Source organism: Ailuropoda melanoleuca, chromosome 12, assembly GCF_002007445.2.
Source record: "Ailuropoda melanoleuca isolate Jingjing chromosome 12, ASM200744v2, whole genome shotgun sequence".
Taxonomy (NCBI): Eukaryota; Metazoa; Chordata; class Mammalia; order Carnivora; family Ursidae; genus Ailuropoda; species Ailuropoda melanoleuca.
Window position 1 is genome coordinate 47,435,450 of NC_048229.1, and position 20,091 is coordinate 47,455,540.

Sequence of the window (20,091 nt, forward strand, 5' to 3'; positions counted from 1 at the left end):
ACAAATGCTACCTCAACCAGGTGACCAGGGTCAACATCAGCAGTGATAAGTCATGGTGATAGCATGTGTCCTTGAAATGATGGGATGAGGAAGGCACTTTACTTCTGTGGTCCTCCTCCCCAAAACCCGTAATTCCAGTCTAATCATAGGAAAAATAACAGACAAATCCTGATCGAGGGACATTCTACAAAATACCTGACTAGTATTACTTAAAACTTTCAAGGTCATCAAAAAACAAGAAAAATCTGAGAAATTGTCACAGTCAAGAGGAGCCTAAGGAAATATGATGACTATATGCTGGATGGGATCCTGGAACAAAAAACGGACATTAGGTAAAAACTACGGAAAGCTAAATGAAGTTTGGATATAAGTAAAAAATGGTGTATCAGTATGTGTTCATTAATCCTAACACATATGTACGATGTTAACAGTAATGTCAGATGCAATAACCCTCTACTGTGTTCACAACTTTTCTGTAACAAAACGCTATCCTTAAAAAAAAAAATAGTGTACTTTTTCAAATGAATAAGAAAATATACACCAATTTCAAGATGGTGGTTACCTCTGGGAGGCAAAGAAATGAGATCTGGANATTAACAGTAATGTCAGATGCAATAACCCTCTACTGTGTTCACAACTTTTCTGTAACCAAACGCTATCCTTAAAAAAAAAAAAATAGTGTACTTTTTAAAATGAATAAGAAAATATACACCAATTTCAAGATGGTGGTTACCTCTGGGAGGCAAAGAAATGAGATCTGGAAGCTGTGGAGGGGTTGCCCCACGATGTTGTAACATTTAACCACATATTTAAGAATGGAAACCCTGGAACCAGGATGTCTAGGCTCAGTGTCACTAAGTAACACAGGCCACCTGTGCTACCCAAGTTCTGAGGAAGGAGAGAGCAGTATGATGTGGGAGGAGGATGGGGTTAGGGGGAACCTCTTATGGGAAGTGACGCTAGAGCTGAGTGGATGCAAAAGAGAGGAGAGGTGAGCAGGAGAGTTGGAGAGAAAGCCCACGTGAGGCATCCATGTGGGCAAGACCAAACCCTGGGCAAAAGTCCCCCCACCGCCACCCCAAGAGCCTTCCCATGAGATTTCCATTTGGCTGTTTATCAGAAAGCCCTTCACGGCTTCCTCTAGCCAAAGCATCACACACAGCCCGGTGGCCCCTCAACTTTTCCAGATTTGCTGCAGGAAGACAATAAAGGGGGATGCTTAGGGATGTTCAGACTGAGAAAAGTAAAGAAATTGTCTTCTCATCCTTGGATGGGTCCTTGGCTCCTTAAATAAATACAACCCAGCCCTGGCCAGAGANGCTTTTCCAGATTTGCTGCAGGAAGACAATAAAGGGGGATGCTTAGGGATGCTCAGAAGAAATTGTCTTCTCATCCTTGGATGGGTCCTTGGCTCCTTAAATAAATACAACCCAGCCCTGGCCAGAGAGACAGGAAGAGACAAATCTGGACAAGAGCACAGACTTGCATGCAGAGTCTTTCTACCACATTCTCATCTTCCCTGTTACGGTCACAAAATGGGCATGAACAGCTAAACCACAGTCCCTGACCAGCTGCCTGTGGCTTCCCACTGCCTCTGGGCCACTTGCCCTGCCTGCAGTGTCCTGAGGGCTGCCCAGAAGGTTAGCCTGAGCAAAACTGAGGCAGAACACAGAGGAGCTGATAACAAAGAAAGAGCTCACTACAAGTTCTGAAACCCAACTGAGATTATGTGGGGGAGAGAGAATCACAGAATCCAAGAATTGAAAGAATTCAGGAAGACATCAGCCATGGAAAACTCAGGGTCTCGAGTGAGAATTTCCTTCTAGCCAACCAGCCCGTGATTCAGCAAGCTGTGGCAACAGACCCCAGTCCCTTCTCTAGATAGCCCTCGTGGGTATGTCAGCAAACAAACGGATAGCCGGACTCAAGTCATGAGGAAATATCAGACAAACCCAAAGGAACATTCCACAAAACCCCTGGCTTGTGCTCTTTAAAATTGTTTGCATTATGAAAGACAAAGGCTAGTAAACAATCCAGATTAACAGCAACTAAAGATACCTGACAGCTAAAAGCAATACCCAATTCTGCATTGGATCCTGGACCAGGAAAAAAAAAATTAAGGATGTTATTTTGGGACAACTGGGGAAACTTGAGTATGGACTGTAGGGTACATAATAGTATTATATCAAACTAAAATTTTCTGATGTTGATAATTGTACAATTTGACAATTAATAACTGTGATAATTATGGTTATATAAGAGAATTTCCTTATTCTTAGGAAATATATACTAAAGTATTTAGAGATAATGGAGCAAAATGTCTGCAATTTACTCTCAAATGTGTCAGAAAAATAATAATTATGCATAGAGAGAGCATGTTAAAGCAAATGTGGCAAAATGTTAATTTGCAATTCAGAGTGAAGGGTAGTTAAAATTTCTTAGCATTATTGTTGTTACTTTTATGCAGCTTAAAATCATTTCAAAATAAAAAGTTAAACCTTTTTTTAAAAAAATAGCCCTAAAGGGAATGAATTGTTTTCTTTCTGTGGAACTGAACGTGATTTTCCTGCAATAGAGGCTCTGTGCTCAGTACCATGTGGGCTACATTTACCCGGCCTTACACGCCCTCAGACATGCGAGGACAGCCACTGTGGCCCCCTGCTCACCCCCAGCAACCCATCTGCAATTTCTCTCCCGTCCAAACTACATGGCCCCGTCTCCAGCACCCAGATTTCCTCCTCCCGAAAGTGTGGGCTTCTCCAACCATGGAGCACCGTTACTATGACCTCTGTAATTTTTCTCACTTTCCTAATGGCAAAGAATCCTGGCAGCAGCTGCCATCCGCTCATCTTAAGGGGTCTGGATTCCAAGATGCCAAACAGGAGACCAGGCCTCCCTGGCCATGTTCAGGTAATCAGAGTGCGTAGGAAATTGGTGCTGGGAGGTAATTTCCTTGAGCACTCCGCAGGGAATACAGAGTTATGATTACCTAAGACGGCTTGGAAGCATTGCAGCGGGAATGGCACCTTGCTAAATTTGGCAGCCCCGGGGGGAAAATGAGACTTTAAATCAGGAAGTCTGCTTTGGCTAACGTCTCTATCCCCGTCTGTCGTGCCATCGGCTGCCAGGAGTGAGGAGCGGCCTGGAGCGGCAAATCTGCTTGCTGGCAGCCAGGGGGTGGGGGTGGGGGGGCCCTGATGGCAGCTGAAAGGAGAGAAGACAGCACCGGGCCAGGGCCCCTGCAGCCATCATGACTCTGTTCCTGGCAGCTTTGTCCCACTCTGAGCTTCTGAGGGTTGGCCGGGGATGGAAGAAGGTCCCTGGTGCCTCCCTCTGCTTTCCTAACCTGACCTCCATGGACCTGACAAGGTAGAAGCAGGAAGGTCTCTGTTTAGAGCAGTGGACACAAACTAGTGGATTATGGACCACTTATGACATACAGGCCCATTTTATTTAGCCTGTACAGTTTTTAATTTTTCTGAATTTGAATTATAAGATATCATATTAAAAGAAAAAAGACCTCTGGCTTGTGACAAAATATCAAGAGTTCTGCATGCCCATGTGGCTACTGTCCCCTCACACTGAGCAGCAGCAATCCTTTTCTGGAAGGGCACACATGCATTAGTTTGCCACAATCCCCACCATGCCTTAGTGTCTCCCTGACTCTGGGGCTCTGGGAGACTCTGCATTTATTCTCACATTTGCACTGCTGTTTTCCTCATAGTGGATTCATTTTTCTCTATCCTTGCTCTCCAAAAGGGAGAACAAAAGATATCTAGAGGGTGTTTCAAGAAGAAATATTTTCCACATCTACTTGCTTTGCTCCATTATGTTCCATTTCTGCCTTTCTACCCAGAAAATTAACAAGTAGCGATTCTTGTTTGAGAACTGGATTCTTAGTTTTCCTTTGTGCCTATAGTGGAAGTCCTTCCTTAGGAGTCCCCTGCATCAGTCAAATGCAAATACACTGTTAATGATAAAATCCTTCCCAGATAAGAGATGACAGCCTCTGTTGATTTCTTGATAAATAAATTCTTATTTTCAAGCCACCCAAATTACCAGTATCCAGTGGTCTCATGTCCTCTCCCCAACTCCCATGCCCCTTCCTCCAGGCCCGGACCAGCCTTCAGCTCTGAGGAAAAGCTCTGTCCAGCTGTCCCCAGCACCCAAGTGGAGAGCCAGACCCAGGAGAAGGAGAGGGAGGCAGGAAGTGGAGAGAGGGCAGAAGGAAGCTCAAACAGATTAGCGGATGCTAAGCCTGGGGGGCAGGAATGGGGTGGGGGCTTTGCCCAAGGCCTCTCATTCTCAGAGGGTCCCACAAAGTGACCTGTGTGATGTCTCCAATGGGGCCACCCTTGAAGTTACAGAGATATTTGGACAAGATGGAAGGAAGATGAGAACTCCCATCTTAGACCTGTGTGAACCATGCGGCAGTGCACCGTGAACGGTGGTGGTGTTTTGTTTTGTTTTTTTTTTAAATAAAACCTGTGATGAAATTGTGAACAGGACTGTGTGTCTCTGTGGGTGTTAGAGGACTTCATTTATTCAATGTAGGTTTTTGTATGTCACAGATTTGGATATCCTGGCTTGGCATGCCTACTGTTTCTTGTACATACCAGTGGGTTCCAAAATGGAAGTGCCCCCAAGCCTCCCTTCTGCTCTGGGAGGCCACAGGTCCCTGCCGACTCCCACGTGGGCAGCCACAATGGATGTGGTGTCACCCTCCACAGCCTGAACTGGGGAAGACACACATGGGCACTAGGCGCTGACTGCTACAGAGAGAAGCTCTACCTGGGCAGGAAACGCCAGCGTCCTGAGGAGGAGAGGATGAGGAGGAAGGGTCCAAAGTCATGGGGCTCAGCAGGTGTTGCCGGCTGCCTGTAGCCTGAGTCTTCTTCCGTCCACGGACCTCAGATTCAGCTTCCCTGTCCCACCTGCCTGGAGCCCTCCTCTCCAACTGCCCCATTCAACTGTCGCTCCCACCACGCCTGTGGAGGGAACTCTGGGGGACCAACATTCCCTCTGCCACATTAAAGGGCACTGCCCCGGCCCCCTACTTCAGTGACAGCCAAAGTTCATGCAGTGTGCTTGCACGGCTGCCCCTTCCTAGCCTGTCACATCACAGCTTTGTAAAAGTAAAGGAGAAAATGCCGCTCACCAGCCCCCATTCTACAGGTGAGGACAGTGAGGAATCAGAGACCCTCCATGACTGGCTTGGGGCAAGGCTGAGACCAGTAGCCACGTCTCCTGACTCCCAGTCAGGGACCTCCCTCTCGGTGCTCCTGCAGAGGGAAAGCAACTCTGAGGTCAGGGGATGAGGTGTGTGTGTTGGGGGTGGGGGGATCCAACCTTCAAGACAGAGAAAATCTCATTCATTTATCCAAAAATAAAAGGCAATCTGAGCGCTTTTTTTTCTTGAATTAAATGAAGGTAAGTCAGGGGCTGGCACTGAGAGCTAATTCTTGCATGTAAAAGTTCCCCATTTACCTCACTGCAAGCTTTGCAAACTCTGGAGGGCAGGATTTTTCCAATGTCTTGAGATTCTTCGAGTGCCTGGCCGTGGGGCCTTGCTCAGAGTTGGCTGAAGAATTCCGTAGCGGGCAAGGAAGGGTAGGGAGCAAGCAAATCTCTAAATTCCGAAATGACAAATCTGGATTCATTTTTAAGAATTATTTGGACACCTGGGAAGACCTTCCCCACCTAACTCCCGTGGATTTTATGTCACATTTTACTATAGTATTTCAAGCCTGCTCCAAGCCTCTTCTTACTCTTATCCTGGTCAATCCCGCCCCCTGCTGGCTGTTTCTGGCTCCTCCACGTCCTGGGGATGCAGTTCCCAGGGGAGGCTGCCGCCACCCAACAGGGTACTTCGGTTCCTGCCCAAAAGGGAGATGGAAAGTGGGGAGGGTCTGTACACGATTGATTGCCTGGTAGAAAAAGATAGAAGGAAGGCTCCCTGGCCTCAGGGGAGGGCTGCCTGCAGAAGCTGTCCTTATGCAGGTCTGTGTCTCCTTTTGTTTGCCTCCATTCCTTCCTCTATCAATGCAAATCACTGCTAATACTATCACTTGACATTTGTAGAGCCCTTTGTGTATCATGAAGTCCTTCTCCCTTTTATCACTTGATCTTCACAACCGCTCTGGGAGGTCTCCGCAACCCAGCCCAGACTGGCTTTCGTGATTCCCAAACAGATTTGAATGCCATCAAGTTCACAGCAGACTGATGAGCAGTTATTCGGCCAAGTTCAGCGAAGGTCTGGCAGAGGCTGATCTCTACGGAGACACACAGTATTTTGGTGCTACATAAAGATGATTGTTTGGGCTGTCAGGCCACCGATTCTGGAATGAAATGATGGGGGGTGGGTTGTGCCGTTTCTGCCAAAGGGGGGCCTGAGGAAACGAACAGACAAGCTCCTGTCCCAGATAGCATGGACACCCACTGGAGGCCAGGACACTGAGATCTGAGCAGGGCGTAGACACCCCCCTCCCCGGGGGCTGAGGGGGACAGGAGAACCTATTGGAGTACAGGAAGAAAATATTAGAAATCCTTTCTAGGGGCACCTGGGTGGCTCAGTCAGTTGAGTGTCTGCCTTTGGCTCAGGTCGTGATCTTGGGGTCCTGGGACCCAGCCCCACATCAGGCTCTCTGCCCAGCAGGGAGTCTGCTTCTCTGAGCACGCCTGCTCTCTCTCTCTCAAATAAATAAATAAATAAATAAATAAATAAATAAATAAATAAAATCTTTAAAAAAAAAAGAAACCCTTTCTATATTCTTCCTCATCCTTACAAAAAGGATATTTTTCTGTATGAATATAATGGGACAATGGTAACTATGCATGTGCTAGACATCATTTGTGAATAAATATATTTGCATGTATCAGGAGTCTGCACCCCCAAACACCAGTGGTGGTGCCGGGTGCAAGCTTTCAAGAGCACCCCTCTTGATCATTTCCCCAGCTCTGCAGCTCAGTGAGGCCTTTATTCCAAAGAGAGTCTGTCTCAAATTCTCCCTATCCCCTCCTTTACTGGCATATCTTCAATAAACCATAAAAGACACAAGCTCGATCAACCTCAAAAACATTTTTGTAAATAACTTTTTTTTTTAAGATTTTATTTATTTGAGAGAGAGAGAGCAGGGGGAGGAGGAGGGGCAAAGGGAGAGGGAGAAGCAAATCCCCCTCTGAGCACAGAGCCCTCCAAGGGCCTCCATCCCAGGACCCTGAAATCATGACCTGAGCCGAAGGCTGACACTTAACTAACAGAGCCACCCAGGCACCCCTGTAAATAACTTACAAAATGTATATATATATATATATATGTATTTCTGTTTATATACAGAAATCACTGTGTAGCATTGCAGAGTCAGTAGCATATAATGGTTAAGAATAGAAACTCTGGAATCAGATCTGAGCTCAAACCTCTCAATTTCAATTTCCCCAACTACAAAATGAGAACACTAACTTCAAAGCATTGGAAGTTAATTGAGAATTAGGTAATGTAAGGCAAGTGCTTACACAGTGTCTTAAACATTGTAAACGCGCAATACGTGGTAGCTATTCTTTGTGAATAATAATAATTATTATTTTTTTAATTAGCAGGATCTCAGGAGAAATAAGCCTCCTACCTTCTGGGTTACTGTTGGAATCTGTCCAATGGAAGTACACAAATTATCTGCTAAAGGAAGGGGCTCGGGTTTTTCATTTTTGTTTGTTTGCCTTATGAACTAAGGAAGGAGTTGCTGTAGGAAGAACAAGCAAAGTTGATGTCAAATGAATTTGGAAAGTAGTTTGGAATTTGAATGGGCTTTTAAAACAAACAGATTAGTGAAGCAGAGACACAGGCCTGCAACAATTAGAGGACAAGCTCTCTAATAAAGGACAAAACATGTTCTTGGACAGAAAGCATGAGCTCTGGCCTCAGCTTCACCACTCAGAGCTTATAAGCCCTGAGCAAGTCCCTTGGCTCAGAGCTGAGGCTGTGAACACAAAAGCCCTACACATAGGAAAGGTGGCCCTGCCTTCTCAGGACCAGGAAAACTTGGCTTATTGTGAACAGCTTCATTTTTCCTTTACATGGCTGAGTTGTGAAGATCGTATCTTTTTTTTAAGGAATCTATTTATTTATTTGACAGGGCTGTTGGGGAGAGCAGAAGTATGGGGAGCAGCAGGCAGAGAGAGAGAGGGACAACCAGAGCAAGGAGCCTGATGGATGGGGGGCTCAATCCCAGGACCCTCGGATCATGACCTGAGCCGAAGGCAGAGGCTTAACCGACTGAGCCACCCAGTGCCCCCAAGTTGTGAAGCCCTTGTTCCTTCCTCTCACGTAGGGAGCTCCGAGTGAAAACTCCCAGCTATCTTTAACAACGGATGGTACACAATCTTAGGGCATGCGTAAGTGGGAAATGATGTCCGTGGAAGTGCTCTGCAAGCTCTAAGTCAGGAACCAGGCACAAGCCCAGAATCCGGAGGTATATCGATGGGTGTGGGGAGAAGAGGTGGGGAGCATTTCAATGAGTGCCGAGTGGTACTGAGACCCTTATATTGGAACAGAAGCTTCTGGATCAGTACAATTGTTGCTAGAATGCAGCTCATATGACAAAGCACTTGGGAGCCAAAGATTTGGCAAGAACTATCATTATTCAATCAGAAAATTGTACTTCTCTTTGCTGTAATGAGAAATGGTTTTGCCATGATAACTGCTCACACTTGCTGCAATGGTGACCAGAGCTGGGTGAGGGTAGGCCAGGCATCAGAACTAGAACTTCTGCGAAGGGGCCAGCCCATCCACCCCCTGCCCTGAGCAGACTGTGCCTGACCAGGCTATTGGGGTAAGGCCTTTATTGCCAGCCCTTGCTGGCAGACAGCCCTTGCTGTCTGCCTGTCCCTCCTTCTCAATGCCTTTCCTCCCTGATTCAGATTAGAATTTCAAGCCAGGCTATTAAAAGCCAGTGGTGTAGGCAAAGCACCTTCTCTTTCTGGGACTCAGTTTCCCTCTATAAAATCAAGAACTGAATTAAATCAGGGTTTTAACCTTGTTTGTACCATAGATCTCTTTGGCATTCTCATGCGTTCTCAGAATAGTGTTTCTAATATATAAAATAAAGCACATAGGATTGCGAAGAAAACCAATCATAAAGAAGCATGGTTAAAAACCAAAGTTGGATACTATAATATATATATTTCTATATTGATGTGTGAAGTAAAATGATGTTGCAATTCAAAGCACTGATGCACATGATATTTTCAGATACCTGAAACAATTGAAATGAGATTTGGGAATATCTATGATTCTATTGGTGATACGGTCACAGGTAATAATGATACTATTACAGTCTGCCACCTCATTCATAATCAGTGGAAATGCTAAATATCAGTTAGTTAAAAAAAAAAAAAGACACAGTTTTTCCCTATCCGAGCTCTTGGGTCCTCTGAATCTAGCTCCAGGTTCCATGGACCACAGGCTAGGGACACCCAGACTAACAATCTTCGAATTTGCTTCTGACTCCGATAGAGTTGAATTCCAGAGAGTTATTTAGGTGAGTCAGGGGTGGGGAGAGAATAGAATAGGGGACATTTAGGATAATGGGGTGAAATTGTACTATCTTAACAGCTGGTATCATAAGGCAGAAACTGGTTTTGTTTACAGAAGTGCTTTGTTATGTCTCCTGGGTAGACTGTGAGATCCTCATGGCTTGTCTGGCAGGAAAAGGCATCAAAATCAAGAACTGAACTGCATAACATGTGTCTGGGAACTGGGAGGTGGGGGGTGGGGAGAACCCGGAGCATATTCTCTGGAGGACCCTGGAGTCTGAGGGAGTAGACAGGGAGAGACTCCTTAAGAAGCTGGTGCGTGGGGACGTCTTGGTGGCTCAGTTGGTGAAGCATCTGCCGTTGGCTCGGGTCGTGATCCTGGGGTCCTAGGATCGAGCCCTGCATCGGGCTCCTTGCTCGGCAGGGAGCCCATTTCTCCCTCTGCCTCTGCCTGCTGCTCCCCCGTTTGTGCTCTCTCTCTCTCTGTCAAATAAATAAATTAATAAAATCATTTAAAAAATAAAAAAGAAGAAGAAGATGGTGCCTGATATTCAATCGGAAGTTGCTGAGTTACTGGGATAGAAACCTCTCTTTTGGCCCCAAACTTCATGGGAGCCATCTACAAGTACAAAGGAAATAAAGGAAAGCCCTGGGTTCTCCCAGGCCAACGTGATGGAGAAAGGGGGAGTCTGTATTGCCTACTGAAATGCTCAGGGGGTCTGAACCAGAAGTCATAAAAATTAAAGTGCCCTGAAAATACATAAACTTGAAGGAACACGTTAAAATGAGGGTTTAAAAATCTTCCTGTCTTGGGACACCTGGGTGGCTCATTGGGTTAAGTGTCTACCTTCAGCTCAGGTCATGATCTCAGGGTCCTGGGATCAAGCCCCGCATTGGGCTCCTCACTCAGCGGAGAGCCTGCTGCTTCTGCCTGCCGCTCCCCCTGCTTGTGCTCTCTCTGTCTGACAAATAAATAAAATCTAAAAAAAAAAAAAAAAACAAAAAACCACCAAAAACCTCCTGTCTAAATCACATAGGACAGAATAATCTTAGCTAACCCGTGAGTTCTCAGAGTGTGGTCCCTGAGCAGCAATATCAGCAACATCTGGAAACTTGTTAAAAAGGCAAATTCTCAAACCCCAGACCCACTAAATCAGAAAGTATGGGGGTGGGAGCCAGCAAGCTGTGTGTCAGCCCTCCAGGCGATGCCGGTGCTCACTCAAGTTTGAGAGCCCCTGCCATGCGGCAATTTTCTGTTTATAATTGCGTCCCAGCATCATATATGCCATAGACGTTATCCAATCCAATTTCCCACATACACAGCATCCCTGCCAGCACTCAGCCTTGGAGGAATGCTCCGAGCCTGCGGATATCAGCTCTGCCCCTTCACCCCGCACCCCGGAGAGCTGTCAGAGAAGGCTTCCAGCCATTGAGAGTTCCCTGCCCCAAACCAGCTACTCCCTAGAGGGACTTTTCCAATGACCTAAACATCTGTGCCTTCAGAGCCTGGGACTGACGATTGGAGTGACTTCTAGAGGAAGTCCTTCAGGAAAGTGAAGAGTGAACCTGGTTCCCTGGTGGCCGTCCTTTGACCAGCCTCCATTTAGCAGCGTTTCTCTAAAAACAGAGTGTCCACAGCTGGGGACGATGCAGGGCAGGGCCAGGGCCAGTGGCACTATTGCTTCCTCTCATCTGTACCTCCACCTGTCGTCACTGTGGACCACATCACACAGCTTGGGTGGAAGTCGTTCACTGCATTTGACCAGAAGGAAGGCTAGCTGGAGAAGGCTAGACCAGAGGATAAATGAGGCCCTTTAAAACCCCTGGACACCTCTTAACTCTAGAGAACAGACTGATCGTTACCAGAGGGGGAGGTGGGTGGGGGTGGGGGAAGTAGGGTTTCACACCTGAAACTAATATTACACTTTATGGTAACTAACTGGAATTTAAAAAAATTAAAACAACAACAACAAATTATTAATTAATTAATTTAATTAAGGACTAAAATAAAAAAAATAACTGGACACCCAAAATACTCTGATCTCCTCCCCACCAGGATGTCATTGAGAACACACATAACAGCAAACCATTACATAAATATAAGGGGGTAGAATCAAGTTCCACATTCAGTCATTACAATGATTTTTTGCATTATTTTTGGTATATCAAATATGGATTTCTAAAATTTAATACAAAATAGTTCAGATGACCAAAAAATACATATTTAAGCATTATTTAAAGAAAAGAGAGTCATATACTTAATCACTCAGCTTAAAAAATATTGCCAATATTGTTAAAATATACATATAATTTTGCAAAAAGTTCTGTTTTATTGCTGCTTGGAGCCAACGGTTCTCAAGTTTTGCTGCACATTAGATTCACCTGAAGCTTTAAGAAAATCCCAAGGCTCAGTCTCCACCTTAAACCAAGGAATCAGAACTTCCAGGAGTGGACTCAGTGTTTTCAGGATTCCTTGGGTAATTCTAATCCTTCCAGCAGGAGAGGCTGCTTCAAGGGAAGGTGGGGAAGGGCTCTGTCTTCCGAGCTCTACCTCAGGGGTCCACACTTCCCCTAGGGGCTTCTCAGTGGATTCGCAGTGGAAACCAGCAGGCTCGCCCCTCATTTTTGGGAAGAGCCTGCCATCTGCTGGCCAACTCCAAGAAAATATGGCCGCTACAGCTGGCCTGGGGAAGGACGTTTGGGTCAAGGATCACGGCCAAGGGGCACGCAGTCTGTGAAGCTCCTTCTCACAGGTGACGCATGCAGTTGTCCCACAGGAGTTCTGGGAGGTGGCAGGGCAGGGCGAATACAGTCACTTTCGACTTGCAGATAAGCAGCTCTGTGACCCCAGGGTTCGGATGGGATGGGAGCAGAAGGGGCTCCCGGCGCTTTTCAGGGCCTAAGAAGCAAAAGGCAAGGGCCGAGGGGAAAGGGATAAACTGGGCAAAGGGATTTTTAAGAGAGAAAAGACACTCACCTAGGGAAAGGCCTTGGGAAGAGAAGCAGGGGTTACCTAAGAACCTCAGGAAAGGAACAGAAGGTGATGTACATGTCTCACTAACTCTGGAACTCGGGCTTTTTCCTCTGTTTGGTCCAAGGATTACATCAGCCTGTCATAGTTCTTTCCCGAGGGGATTTGTTTGCTGTTCTGCCTGCCTGGAACATTCTTTCTTGCATCAGCAAATGTTTGTTCAGGTTTCAGGTCAGTAAACCACAACCTTGCTTCTACCTGAAAGCCTGCTCTAACTGTCCTCATCTCCTGCACCCTGTCCTCGCCTCCTGCCACTCAGTTCTGGAACCATCTGTTTCCTTGTTCACTGTTCACTCACTCTCATAAGATCCCAAATTCCACGAGAAAGGGGACATCATTACACTCCCAGCACCCTCCCCAGTGCAAGAAACAGAACAGGAAATATTTGTTTACTGAATTGATTTTTCTTATAGTGAGACCAGACACTGCAATGAGTTCTCCCTGGTGGTAAATTGAAAATAATTACCTTTTTCTATGTATGTATCTATAACTACTTGGCGGAGTAGGGAGACCAATAATCTAATTTCCGGTTGGCATATGTTATAAACTAACTCTTTATTCCATCCATTTATGCTCTAATCAGTAAATAAACATGGTAGACAGCTACTATTTTGGGCCTGCCCCATGTCCATATCCATTTCTCCTTCATGTAGGAAGACCATCCCAATTTTATTTTGGAGAAATAACCCCCTCCATTCTCAGCCCATGTGATTCAGAACAGCTGACCCCATCCCCAGGTCCAGGTGTAGGCATGGGACTTGGGACCTGGCTTGTCACTGTATTCCAACAGCCTAGCGTGTGATTGGTTCAGGGATGAGCACATGACCCAAGTCGACCCAATGAAATTTAGCCATGGAGCTTTTGTTGGAATCATTTGGGGAAAGCAGACCCGGGCTCTGAGCTGGCAGGACATGAGCCTGGAGCTGCTGACAGGCTTGCTATCACTATGCGGAGCAAGGAGGCCAAAGAGTGAAGCCACAAAAGGAAAGTACAGCTGAGAGAAGAAGAAGCAGAGTTCACAAGACAGACATCTTTTAGATACTGGCACCCAACTTAGAACTTTTTCTGGACCTTTCCATTCCATTAGCCAATGAAGTCCCTTTTCCAGAAGTCAGTATGAGGGACTCTCTCCTCCCTGCAGTGAATAAGTACTAGCTAACAAGAAAGCAGAACAGAGAATGTGACTTTTTCTTACTTTTATTTTTTTACAAACTCAATACAGCATTTGCAATAGTTTTAAAACTATAATAAGCTTTCACATTATTATGAAATTACTCAACATATCAGCTAAAAAGAGGCACATCATGATTTGCCCCCATGGTCTCAAATGGTGCAGGGGTTCCCAGACCTGGGGAGCCACAGAATGGCCTATCCCAGGTTTTGCTCCCCCCCAGTCTTTTCTACCCCACTGCCAGCACCCCTGAGCACATTTTACCTCTGCTTTTGGGAGAAGAAGCTATCTCTACACAAGAAGGTCATGGACTACAGGTCTCACAGCTGCATGTGGCTCTGCCATCAGCCCCCACGCAGTCACCGGCTCTCTTTAACTCAGCGAAGAATTGGCTGTTGCCAGCAAGGCGGCAAACAAAGACTCAGGCTTCTGCTGCAGGACCTCAGGACTGTCAAACTCTACAACCTGGGAGACGGAGAAAGGAAGGGAGGGGAGGGACACCACTGAGCTTAGCCTTGAAGGACCCAAAGGCCCCCTGGGATGCTGGCCTGAGCACAGGTCCCCCCACTGGCCCCAGACACACGGCTCTCACCTTCCCGTTGCTCATGACCAGGATGCGGTCACAGTTGAGCACAGTGGTGATGCGGTGTGCAATGACCAGCACCGTGCAGCCCTGGAAGGCTTCTCGGATTGTGTGCTGGATCAAGGTATCGGTTTCCATGTCAATGGAAGCTGTGGCTTCATCAATAAGGATGATCTGGTGAATACAAAACAGGGGTGAGGGCAGCCTGCTTGGGCCCGGAGACCTGGATCTAGTCCTGGGTCTACCACTAATCCACGGAGTCCCCAAGCTGGAAGGTGAGAGATGTGGATTGAGTTCAAACCCCACTTCAAGCTCTAGTCGTCCATTATGTTAGAGAATGTTAGGTCTCAACAAAGAGCGTGTGTGTGTGTGTGTGTGTGTGTGTGTGTGTGTGTGTGTGACCAGAGAATTAAACTCTTAAAAATGAAAATGGTCCGGTGGCAACTTCTTGTTTATGAACTGCCTTCTGATTTGCCTGAATTAACATAGACCAACGTTCCCCAAAGCGGGGCACACACACACGCTTGGATGGCACGTGAGATGGTGTGGCTGGAATATGGATAAGGTTTCTCTTTAACATTTTTATTTTATTAACAATATGCATTAGAAAGATAAAACTAGCACAGAAATATGATTTCACAAATGTTACTGTTTAGAATGAGGCTGTTTTTAAAAAGAGGGCATCACGAGTAAGTCAAAGGAGAGATGGTACACAGATATGACAAAAGTCATAAAGTGATGGCTCAAGTTTGGGGAAACAATGGAGAAAGTAACTTCGGCACCAGGGGTCTAGTAACTGTAAAATAAGGAACTGACTGGTTGAGAAAGTGCTACACACGTATTGCAAATCCTGTCTCTCATCTCTGCTAGGAAGAAGGAGATTGTCCTCCTTCCTGTGAAACCTTCTTCCTAGCTTCTGATCCCACTGGGCTCTGCCCGCTTTTTTCGCAGAGCTCTGACAGTCCAGATACTACTAGCCCAGGTAGTCAAATGCCTAAAATTTCTGGCACAATACTTGGAAAGCTTCAAGAAGCACTGTCTGATGAAACTTTTGAAAAATATATAATTTTGGAAAAAAGACACTCTCTTCAACAAATGGTGCTGGGAAAAACTGGCCAGCAACATGCGAAAGAATGAAATTGGACCACTTTCTTACACCATAAACAAAAATTAATTCAAAATGGATGAAAGACCTAAATGTGAGACAGGAAACCATCAAAATTCTAGAGGAGAACACAGGCAGCAACCTCTCTGACATTAGCCGCAGCACCTTTTTATTAGACATGTCTTGGGAGGCAAGAAAAACAGAAGCAAAAATAAACTATTGGGACTTCATCAAGATAAAAAGCTCTGCACAGCGAAGGAAGCAATCAACAAAAGTAAAAGGCAACCTATGGAATGGGAGAAGCTATTTGCAAATGACATATCTGATAAAGGGCTAGTATCCAAGAAAAGCAAAGAACTTATCAAACTCAACACCCAAAAAACAAATAATCCAGTTAAAAAATGGGCAGAAGACATAAACAGACATTTCTCCAAAGAAGATATCCAGATGGCCAATAGACACTTGAAAAGATGTTCAACATCACTCATCATCAGGAAAATGCAAATCAAAACTACAATGAGATATCACCTCACACCTGTCAGAATGGCTAGAATCAATAACACAAGAAACAACAGGTGTTGGCGAGGATGTGGAGAAAGGGGAACCCTCTTACACTGTTGGTGGGAGTGCAAACTGATGCAGCCACTGGAAAACAGTATGGACATTCCTCAAAAAGTTGAAAATAGAACTACCACATTCATCCAGCAATTGTACTATTAGGTATTTACCCAAAGGATACAAAAATACTGATTCAAAGGGATACATGCACCCCAATGTTTATAGTAGCATTATCAACAATAGCCAGATTATAGAAAGAGCCCAAATGTCCATCAACAGATGAATGGATAAATAAGATGTGATNGAAGCACTGTCTGATGAAACTTTTGAAAAATATATAATTTTGGAAAAAAGACACTCTCTTCAACAAATGGTGCTGGGAAAACTGGCCAGCAACATGCGAAAGAATGAAATTGGACCACTTTCTTACACCATAAACAAAAATTAATTCAAAATGGATGAAAGACCTAAATGTGAGACAGGAAACCATCAAAATTCTAGAGGAGAACACAGGCAGCAACCTCTCTGACATTAGCCGTAGCACCTTTTTATTAGACATGTCTCGGGAGGCAAGAAAAACAAGCAAAATAAACTATTGGGACTTCATCAAGATAAAAAGCTCTGCACAGCGAAGGAAACAATCAACAAAAGTAAAAGGCAACCTATGGAATGGGAGAAGCTATTTGCAAATGACATATCTGATAAAGGGCTAGTATCCAAGAAAAGCAAAGAACTTATCAAACTCAACACCCAAAAAACAAATAATCCAGTTAAAAAATGGGCAGAAGACATAAACAGACATTTCTCCAAAGAAGATATCCAGATGGCCAATAGACACTTGAAAAGATGTTCAACATCACTCATCCTCAGGAAAATGCAAATCAAAACTACAATGAGATATCGCCTCACACCCGTCAGAATGGCTAGAATCAATAACACAAGACATAACAGGTGTTGGCGAGGATGCGGAGAAAGGGGAGCCCTCTTACACTGTTGGTGGGAGTGCAAGCCGATGCAGCCACTGGAAAACAGTATGGAGATTCCTCAAAAAGTTGAAAATAGAACTACCACATTCATCCAGCAATTGTACGACTAGGTATTTACCCAAAGGATACAAAAATACTGATTCAAAGGGATACATGCACCCCAATGTTTATAGTAGCATTATCAACAATAGCCAGATTATAGAAAGAGCCCAAATGTCCATCAACAGATGAATGGATAAATAAGATGTGATATATATATATATATCTACAGTGGAATACTAGCCATAAAAAAGAATGAAATCTTGCCATTTGCAATGACATGGGTGGAACTAGAGCGTATTATGTTAAGCAAAATAAATCTGCTAGAGAAAGACAAAAACCATATGATTTCACTCATACGTGGAATTTAAGAAACAAAACAGATGAACATGGGGAGAAGGGAAGAGAGGCAAACCAGGAAACAGACTCTTAACTATAGAGAACAAAGGGAGTGATGGATATTAAGGAGGGCACTTGCTGTGATGAGCATTGGGTATTGTAAGTGATGAATCACTAAATTCTACACCTGAAACTAAAAGGAATAATAATAATAATTTTGCCCTGGAACAGCTGTCATCTGATTTCCAACTCTAATAAAGAGAACGTCCTACATCCAGGTATTAGAAAAAATATATAATAGGCAACTGTTAAATTAATAAGCTTCTAAACTTTCAACTTCTTTAAGGAAAGTGCATCATGATTTGGTTCTAGTGGTGGATCATTTCAGCTTAGCTGCAGAGTATCAGGGTTTGAGAGAGCCCAGGCTGAGTCGCCACCTACACGCCTCTCCCACGCCAGATATGTGGGATGGCCATCAGAATGGCNGTGGGTATTGTAAGTGATGAATCACTAAATTCTACACCTGAAACTAAAAAGAAGAAGAATAATAATTTTGCCCTGGAACAGCTGTCATCTGATTTCCAACTCTAATGAAAAGAACGTCCTACATCCAGGTTTTAGAAAAAATATATAATAGGCAACTGTTAAATTAATAAGCTTCTAAACTTTCAACTTCTTGTAAGGAAAGTGCATCATGATTTGGTTCTAGTGGTGGATCATTTCAGCTTAGCTGCAGAGTATCAGGGTTTGAGAGAGCCCAGGCTGAGTCCCCACCTACACGCCTCTCCCATGCCAGATATGTGGGGTGGCCATCAGAATGGCCACAGAATGGCCATCAGCGACATGAGGAAGCCCTTCAGGTATTTGTGGAAAGGACGTACAGCACAGCACCCACTATCCTATGGAGATGGAGGGAGAAGAAGCCAGTGTGGTTTCCCAAGCCAGATGTCATCCGTGACCACCCGTGGCCATTCCGTGGTCTCACCTTGGAGTTGCGAAGGAGTGCTCTCGCGATGCAGAGTAGCTGCCTCTCCCCCACAGAGAAGTTTCTGCCACTTTCCACCACTTCTGCTTGCAGTCCTTGGGGTAACTTTGAGATCTATAATATCCAGGAAAATGAGATGTAGGCTATGTAGGCATGTGGCCATGTAGGCTGCTGCAGGGTAAGACCTAACCTGACCCCTACCAGCCCCTCCCGCAGCACTTTGTAACACTCCTCACCTCTCTATGCTCCAGCCACTGGTCTTTCTCTTCCTTACCTGTGCCCCTCTCACTCCGCTCTCAGGGTCTTTACATATTGCTATTTCGTGTGCCTGGAATGTTCTCTCAAAGATCTGTGCCCTCCTGCCCCCTCAATATTGGGTCTCAGCTCCAATGCCCCAACTTTAAAGAGGCCTTGCTTGGCCACTTCATGTAAAAGAGCTGCTCCCCAACCGAAGTATCTTTTGGTCTCGTGGCCACCTTCACAGCACTTACCACCATCTGAAAGCATCTTCTATGTCTATTTGTTGTCTGTGTCTCCCACTGAATGTAAGCACCGGCGGGGGGCAAACACCTTATCTACTTTGCTTTTGCTGTGTCCCCTGAGCCTAGAATGTGTCTGGATCACTGTTGATGTCTGAGTGCCGTCCCACTTGACTTAAGAATCCAAAATCATCTCATCTCCAGGAGATTATTCAACCCATGCCCCCGAAGTGGCAGCATCTGGAATATCATGTGAGATGAGCCCCAAAGGACCAGCAGGCACTGCTGTTGAAGAGGCAGGTGAAGACCAAGAGGCAGGTGAAGACCAAGAATCAGGTCTTAGAGCTACTTACTGTCATGCTCAGGAATGTCCTCTCCAAGACATCCCAGATCTGCTCATCTGTGTAGCGATCAAAGGGATCTAGGTTGAATCTGCCAGAGAAGAGGAGGAGAAGTGTTCCATAACCACGTAACCATTGAACAGGCTGTCCCATGCACGGTCGATGACCAAGAAAGGTTAGAACGGTTTTACTGGGCGTAGAGAAAGCCATGGAATTACCAAGAACAGTCATTTCTTGTGCCTTCCCAGTACCCATTCCTTTTGCAGGCTACGGCCCCCAAGTTTTATTTGGAGACCACCTCGTCCCCAGCTCTCAAGCCCACGTGGTCCAGGTGGTCCTCTACTGCCAACTCCAGGGGTGGAGCAAATGACTCCGGCATAAGTAGATGGCTGCAACCATCTTGCTCTGGAAGTGGGACACACCGAGTCCCCAGGGGCTCTCACTGAAGGCTAGGACTGCAGCCAAAGCACACCTGGGGGACACTAGGCCCCTGAATCCGTCTTGGCCTTCCCAGTATCATGAGCCAAAGAGGTCATTTTTAGCTTAAGCCACTTGGGATTGTGTGTGTGTGTCTCTCTGTGTAGGTGTATGTATGTTAGAATATACATATTTATCATTTAAATGCTTGTGAGTGTACAATTCAGTGGCATTAAATACGTTCACAGTGTTGTGTGACCATCCATCAAAACTCATCATCCCTATCAAAATCTCTACCCACTAAACTCTTCCCCCTCCCTCAACCTCTGGTAACTTCTATTTTATTTTCTGTCTCTATGAATTTGCCTACTCCAGGAACCTCATTGAAGTGGAAATATACAACATTTGTCTTCCTGTGTCTGACATATTTCACTGAGCATGTTTTCAAGGTCCATCCATGTTGTAGCATGTATCAAATATTCATTCCTTTTTATGGCTCTTTAATATTCCAGTGTGTGTGTGTGTGCGT

General features: G+C 45.3%; 1 protein-coding gene across 1 annotated transcript in view; it reads right to left on the reverse strand.

Annotated features, from left to right (window-relative positions):
- Nucleotides 1-13,740: 13,740 nt before the first annotated feature.
- The window catches only part of ABCC11 (ATP binding cassette subfamily C member 11), a 69,786-nt gene continuing 63,435 nt past the window's right edge, over nt 13,741-20,091 (reverse strand). Inside the window, exons 29-30 of the mRNA XM_034638965.1 lie at nt 14,323-14,487; nt 13,741-14,195 (exon numbers count right to left, since the gene is read on the reverse strand). Coding sequence (XP_034494856.1) covers nt 14,103-14,195; nt 14,323-14,487 — 258 coding nt within the window. The 3' untranslated portion in view covers nt 13,741-14,102. The remainder of the gene's footprint in view (nt 14,196-14,322; nt 14,488-20,091) is intronic.